Source organism: Mirounga leonina, unplaced genomic scaffold (genome assembly GCF_011800145.1).
Source record: "Mirounga leonina isolate KUSES-001 unplaced genomic scaffold, KU_Mleo_1.0 Mir_366, whole genome shotgun sequence".
Classification (NCBI taxonomy): domain Eukaryota; kingdom Metazoa; phylum Chordata; class Mammalia; order Carnivora; family Phocidae; genus Mirounga; species Mirounga leonina.
Window position 1 is genome coordinate 596,995 of NW_023270709.1, and position 7,568 is coordinate 604,562.

A 7,568-nucleotide genomic window follows, 5' to 3' on the forward strand; every position below is an offset into this window, starting at 1 on the left:
AGTCATGTTGTAGAAGGAGACATCCCCTTCCTTGAGGTCCAGGAAAACCCCTACCCTGTGAGGAATTTTCCTAAGGGATTTGTGAGACTTAGTAGTGAGGGCACAGAGACTATCACCATACTTCCCCACAGCCCAGAACCCCTTTTCTGGGGACTCCTGGTACCAGCCCCTCCTCTGCACACCTCTGCTACAGACCCCCAGAGCCCACTCACTTTTATCTGCATTTGTGATCTCCACCTCCCAGTAACAGCACCCTTGTGTGATGCCGTCATGACCCAAGACGCTATAGATATCTCCTGCGACCTTAGATGTGTCCTTCCAGGTCACACTAGTCTTTTCATCAGAGACAGCAAGGCTGGGATGTGCAGACTCTGGATTCAGAGTGACAGGCACTGCAGAGAGAGTTTCCAATCATTCAAGGCCTTTTCCTGCCCCATAACAAAGCACACAACCATCATCCCACCCCAGACACCTAGCTGCATGCAGGGAGGGCTAAGCCTCCTGAGATAAGAGCCTTCTGGCTCAAGCAGACAGCCCTCCAACCAGAAGAAGTAAGCATAAGACTGATCTGGGGGTTAGACATGTCACAGGGCACTTGAGGGCCAGACTGGACTCCAAGGACTGAAGGACATCCATTTATATCCAATATCAGTCACACCCATCAATCCCAGCTCGGTGACTTTCACTGCCCCATCCGAGCCCACCATCATTGATGGGGCCAGCATCTGTATCATCACAGCAAGCTGAAGGAGATGTCAGCAGCCATGGGGCAGCAGTAGAAGCACCCAGAAAGAACTTGAAGTAACTCACAGGCCTGGAACTTCTCCTTCCGCCAATCTACAAGAAAACCACATTTCACAAATGTGAACAACAAATCAGAGATTTGAGGAGACTGTACAGACCAGTGTTCTATCTTCTGAAATACACTGATGCAAGAGTTACAGGGAAAAATCTTTGGGAAACGTTCACCTGACGAATTTATCTTACACACACACACACACACACACACACAGCCATCCTGCTACAATCTTCCCAGGAAAGCCAAGTCATAAAGATTAACACCACTGAGAGACTGGATACTGACCCAAAAAGAAGGCTCTTTGCACAGATTTCACTATCAAATCATGCTTCTTCAATCCCTAGCCACAAATCCTAAAAGCTAGGTTTCATTGAGAAAGAACTGAGGAGATCAAAATTTCTGAGGCATCCATTTACTAATAAAGGACTGACTGAGCTGAACCTGTAGGTTGACTCGAAGCCATGGCAGAGACAATACAACTGGGCGGAGCTGCACTTGGAGGATGACTATCAGCCATGGGTGAGGAGAACTCAGGATATGGCTTCAGAGAAATCTTGCCCAGTCAAGAGGCAATGGAGAGGTTTCAAGGAAAGGAGAGAGAGAAGTTCAAAGCAGGAAAAACATACATCCAGTGAGAGGACAGAAAGTAATGAATTTGCTTCCCCGTTTCATGGGGCATTGGGAGGAAAAACATCCCTATATGTAAGGGGAAACCCAAAAATATTGGGTCTAGTCATCTGCTCCTCCCTATATCACCCAGAGAGATCCAAAACACCAGGAGACACCTCACGTGGTTGGCGCACAAATATGGCTGTGTATATGCTCCAGAAAGTGTGAATATGTTTTGGCAGAGAGAACTTTACAGATGTGATTAAGATTAAGGAACTGGAGATAGGGTTGGGGCGGGGCGGGGAAGAGCAATGCCTCCAAACACCTAGATGGATCCCCAAACTCAATTATCCTAAGGACCATATCAAGGTACCCTCTAGAGGGTGAGGTCCCGAAATGATCGAGAGGAGAGCACAGGGACTCCCTCCCCCAGTGACACAAGGCATAAACTCCTCTGACCTTCATACTCCCTTTTCAGAAGAAGAAAGGAAGCTAACTGATCAAAGCAAAACGTATATATGTCATAAGACCCTGAGAAGTCTGCATTGAGAAAGCTGTTACCTCCAATAGGGCAGAGACTACAGAACAAAATTAGAGCACTTATAAAAATAAAAACAGGACATTTTCTTGAACATTTGGTGAAAACAGGTGACCATTAATCTCACTCATACAGGTTTATTCAGATAAAGGGGTATATCCAGCTCTGTTGATTTGCTTATACAAACAGATCACATGAAGTGGGCTGACCCATGTCACCTTTTGAGAAAAGGGAACTTTACTTGTTCATCATCAAGACATTAGTTGACAGCCAGCTCCACATTTCTATGACAATTGACACAGATTAGCAAAGAAGAAGAGAAATCAGGAGGAGGAGAAGAAGGAAGAGGAGAAAGGGAGTTGGCATTCCATTCTGAGACTCTATGATGCATTCAGAGCTATGCTATGCACTTCAGTGGTTCAAGTGCATTCTTCATTTCATTTCCACAGCAAGTCTTTCATTATAAATTATTCTTCCAATTTCATGAATAAGATGAGATCAGACATTTGTTCACCTCACACTATGAGCCCATCAATATGAAAATATTGATTCCACTACTGTAAGGGTGTCTGTCCTTATAAAAAAGAAGGTATACAAGGTATACTTTAAAACACATGCATTTCGGGACGCCTGGGTGGCTCAGTCAGTTAAGCATCAGCCTTTGGCTCAGGTCATGATCCCAGGGTCCTGGGATCTAGTGCTGCATCCAGCTCCCTGTTCAGCAGGGAGCCTGCTTCTCCCTCTCCCACTCCCCCTGCTTGTGCTCCCTCCCTCTCTCTGACAAATAATAAAATCTTAAAAAATATATAAATAAGTAAAAAATAAATAAAACACATGAATTTCAATCCAGCAGAGAAGGAAGTGATGCTAAAAGAAGACTATTTAATTCTCATTTTTAACAAATAAATCCCAAGAATCAGAGTGGCTCTCTAAGGAGTTTTCTTCACACATCTGGTCCCCTAGACTCTTGTACCCCTGGCTCCCCCTTCTCTGCTCTCACAGTCTATATCCCTGATCATAAATAGAAACAGCCAGGACAGGAAAGCACATGTTACACAGGTTCAAAGGGTCCAAATTCTTAACCAACCCCAATGCTAACGGGTTCTCTGGATAACCTATCATTTCATTAGGATCCCCTGGATCACATTCCTGCCCCGACTACTACTAGAAGGTTGAGATGGTCTCCTTATTAGAAGCAAACCCAGCCAGAAAATTACTTCAAAATAGCTTAAAATAGATGTAAGTCTTTTCAGAAATCTCTCAAACTGTTGTCAAGGAGTTTATTACTTTTCATGCACCCAAATAACTTGTACATCCTCTGTGTACTTCCTACTCGAACCACCATGGCTGTGATTTGTGGTCTCTCTTCCACCACTCTGAGCCACCCAAAGTCTCTCCCAGAAGAATCACAAGCTCTCTACCCTCCTTCTCATCTCCTCCTCTCGTCCCCAACCAACTTTTCCTTCCCTGATTCACTCCCAACTTTTCTCTGGTAAACAATTTTCACTCCTCCGGGTTTTTCCTGTTGAAATCCTCACACATTGACTCTAATAAACCCAACCATTATTGAGCCCATCAGGTAAATCCTGAATTCTCCTAAAAGGAGACATTATGGTTGTGAACAATTATAAGGAACTGTCCTTTAAAGAAAATTTAATTTCTTAACTCTGTAACACAAACATATACATAGGATTTTGTATATAATTGCAGGTAGCTCACAAACGCACTACCAGGACTCCATAAACATCCTGGAGGCTCTGGATTTCAGATTCAGAACAGCTGACCTAAAGAAACTACTTCACAGCAACCACACAGGTTTAGAGGAAAAAACTCAACTTGGACAAGGAGTCAGAACATGAGGAAGCAAAATGAAGACCAACATTCCAGAGAAACAGCAAAAAACAGGAAAACCAAAACTAGATCCGGGGCGCCTGGGTGGCTCAGTTGGTTAAAGCGACTGCCTTCGGCTCAGGTCACGATCCTGGAGTCCCTGGATCAAGTCCCGCATCGGGCTCCCTGCTCGGCAGGGAGTCTGCTTCTCCCTCTGACCCTCCTCCCTCTCATGTGCTTGCTCTCTCTCATTCTCTCTCTCTCAAATAAATAAATAAAATCTTTAAAAAAAAAAAACTAGATCCAAAAAAATGTAGGAATTTCAGGGTAAAATGTATTCAGAAGCAAGGATCCCCTTAGAAAGACCTGAGTCCTAAGCAGGTGAGCATGATTTCTGAAATCTTCTAGAGACAGCAAATTCTGATCTACACAGTCAATGCCATGGTCCAACTGTCCTTACAAATGACCACTCTGTTGTCACTGCACCAACAAAACTATCAGCTGAACAAGGGGTGTTCAGAGGGTGTTGCCAACTCTAACAGCAACCTACAGTAGAGGATTGGTCAGAATAGAGGCAGATCTGTGTTCCCAGGGACAATCACTGCAGTCTTCAGAAGGAGACAACAAATGAGACAAGGAGTACGGGGACACCAACCCCATCCTGGTGTGGGGTCCACTGACAGAGAAGTGGGCACAGCTGAGGCTGGGGAGGTAAGACCACGGGAAACGGAGTCACTTACCTGCATACAGTTGAGCCTTCTTCAAGGCTGAAAGGGAACACACCCTGGTGAGACATGAGCCAGAACGAGTCAGCTTAGCATTGATCTACCAGCCCTTGCCTCCCCTCTGTGCTGCAGGTGATACTACCAACAGAGTGAGGAGAGAGGCTGGAGAGGAGATCCCTCCTGCCATGTGCAGACAGCAGGGTGTTGTGGGAAATTCCCTGGACCACAGGTCAGAGAGCCCACATTGCCACCTGAGTTCCACCCCTGCCTGCTGATGCTATGTGACCCTTGCCAAGTTAGTGTCCTGAGCCTTACAACCCTCAAACAAACAAAAAAAAAAACTCAAAAATTTTTATTCTATCTGCTCTCAATTTTGCTTTAATAGGTCAAAAATTATACAATGGATGAAAATATTTTAGGGAATTAAATATACATTATTCCATAAATGTAGGAAATCATTATTACATCCAATGTTTTCCAGCAAAGAGATATTTGGGAAATAACACAAAAGGGGAGATGAATTTAGGATGGGATGTTAGCTGAGCTCTAGGGTAAAAGTGGCCAAACTTTCTCAGAAAACACATCACTAATCTGGACAACTGACAGCTCACCCCACCACATTCCCACCCATGATCTGCCCAGTCCTCTAACACTTTATGATCAGCACCTCCAGGAACTGGAGAGAAAAGATTCTGCCTGGATGGTGTTATGTGGAAGGATCATGCTCCTAAACGTAATGACCCCATTTATTTATATAGCTTCTTTAACAAAATCTCAGAGCATCCAGCTTGACTGAGAACCAGTTGCATTGAAGGCTAAAAAGCTAGAAATGGGGCAGGCAGATCAGCATTAGAATAAAGCCAAGATGCATGATATACTCCAGGGACCCACATAATCCCCAGGTTCCCAAGCACTGGGTGGGAACAACTGCCCACATGGGGAAAGCCCATGGAGCAGTGTTCAGCCTCCCACCAGCTTCCACTTCTGCCCCAGGGAAGGGTCCACATGTCTCTGCCTGAAACAAGGAGAGGGGACACCTTGGCTTAGTGGGGGCAAGAGACCCAAGGACATCTGGACAGTCACTCACCAGCCCAGTAAACTCATTTCCTCCAGTCTGAAAGGCAACACAGGAAACAGGTGAGCTGAGAAGAGAATGTCTCCTACAAAGGAGACACAGAAACTTCTGGGAAAAGGACACAACTTACCAAGATCTGCTTGGAGTTCATCTGAAAGAAAGTGAAAAATAAGCATGAATTCCCATCACTAAGAACAGCAAAGACTGCACCTGGAAAGCCCACGAGAGGACCTCTCCATTTCCTAGAAGATCTACCTCCAGACCCCTGGAGCCTCCACAGCCCCAGCTGTCGTCTCGGTCCTCCTCAGCCACCTGCTCCAGGCCAAGGGCCCTGCTGTCCGCTTGTCCTCCACACCAGCTGCCACACTGGCCTACCATGACCCCTGTCCTGCATTACCTCTGGCCTTCAGTGCCTCCTCCTTTGTCAGCTGGTCCTCCTCCTTGTCCCTCTGCAGTTTCTCCCATTCCTGTATCTCCCGGTGCTTTGCAGTATGCTCTCTCATGATGTAAAAGGCAGCCCCCAGGAGTAGGAACATCAGCACAGTCAGGATCACCATGAAAGCCAGCTTCCAAGGAGAACTCCGGGGGAAGAAGGGTTCTGTGCCAGCCAGACACCCCATCAGGGTCACAGCCCAGGACAGCCCAACCCAGCACACCCAGGGACCCCCAACCAGACCATCCCGCCCTTCTGGGAATGGGAAGCAGTACTGACCTGGGATGAAAATGGCCACCTCCTTCTCCTGGCCCAGGATGGGGTTGAGGACTGAGCAGGTCACATTCCCTGAAGAGCTGTGCCTCACCACCAGAGTGGCCTCCATGGTGAACAGCCCTTCAGCATCTTGGGCTTGGGTCTCAGAGAATGTCAGGAACTTCTCTCCACTGACAGCTCTCCACTGCACCTGGGGCTTTGGGAACCACCCTGAGGCCATGCACACAACTCGGACCCCTGTGATGTGCACTTGAGGGGCAGAGCCCACACCTGCAAAAGAGAAGCTGCAGAGCACAGGGAGGCTACCCAGACCCCAGTGATGCCAGCAGAGTCTTCCTGTGCACAACTCCAGGGACAGCATTACATTCCGGGGTTCCCTGGGGGAGTGGTTCCTGCAAGGATTAAAGTAAAGGGTCCTGCCAAGGAGAACAGAAGGAAAGCTCAGGGGAAACTGCAGCAGGCACAGAGGGTGGGACTCTTCTCCCCAACCATGAGGGTGGAGATCCATCACCCAGAGTGACAGAAGGAGGAATTTGGTCCCAGGTTCCATCCTTCTCTGCTCTTCTCACCTCACACACTCTCCAGGGCATCTGCTTGCACACCCACTGCCACTTGGTACATTACTTGCATCCTTGATAACCCTACTAACCTCCTGAGCTCCCTCCCTATGATCCACATCCCTGGGGTTAGCTCTGCCAGGATTGCTCATAGATGCTTCAAACTCAAATCCTGAACTGACTGATATTTGGCCCCATCTGTGATAGGCTGATGATGAAAATATTCCCAATCCTTCAGCCTTCTTTACATACAGCTCATCCTCACCACATATTTTTACTGCCTTCACACCCTGCCTCTGGGCTCCATTGTGTGACTTGACTCAGCCACTGTTAGTTCAGGGAATGTGTCTCTAGCAGAGGTTGGAAACTGCTTGTACCATTGCCTCACCCTCTGCCACGGGAGGGGCATGCTCAGGCTAGCACAGCCTTTCCAGCTGCAGTTGTCCTAGACCAGCCAACAGCCAGCTGAACAACACCCATGTGAGCAAACCCAGCCAAGGCCCACTGTCAGAGCAAAATATATTAAAAGTAAGAGGCTGGGGTGCCTGGGTGGCTCAGTCAGTTAAGTGTCTGCCCTCGGCTCAGGTCATGATCCCAGGGTCCTGGGATCGAGCTCCCTGTCGGGCTCCCTGCTGGGTCCCCCTACCCCCCGCTTGTGATCTCTCTCTCTCTCTGTGTCAAATAAATAAATAAATAAATAAATAAATAAATAAATAAATAAATAAA

At 47.2% G+C, this 7,568-nt stretch overlaps 1 protein-coding gene across 3 annotated transcripts in view; it reads right to left on the bottom strand.

Moving 5' to 3' along the window:
• Positions 1-363: 363 nt before the first annotated feature.
• LOC118027251 (butyrophilin-like protein 1) overlaps positions 364-7,568 on the bottom strand; it is a 10,450-nt gene continuing 3,245 nt past the window's right edge. The window contains exons 1-4 of one of the 3 annotated variants that reach the window (XR_004683782.1): positions 5,589-5,722; positions 4,517-4,543; positions 811-837; positions 364-392 (exon numbers count right to left, since the gene is read on the bottom strand). Coding sequence is in view for 2 of the 3 variants with exons in the window: in XM_035030463.1 (XP_034886354.1) it covers positions 4,509-4,543; positions 5,707-5,727; positions 5,974-6,835 (918 nt within the window). In the remaining variant the exon portion in view is untranslated. Of the gene's footprint in view, positions 393-810; positions 838-4,177; positions 4,544-5,588; positions 5,728-5,973; positions 6,970-7,568 lie in introns of those variants that run through there. The other 2 variants (XM_035030464.1, XM_035030463.1) reach the window with 2 other exon arrangements.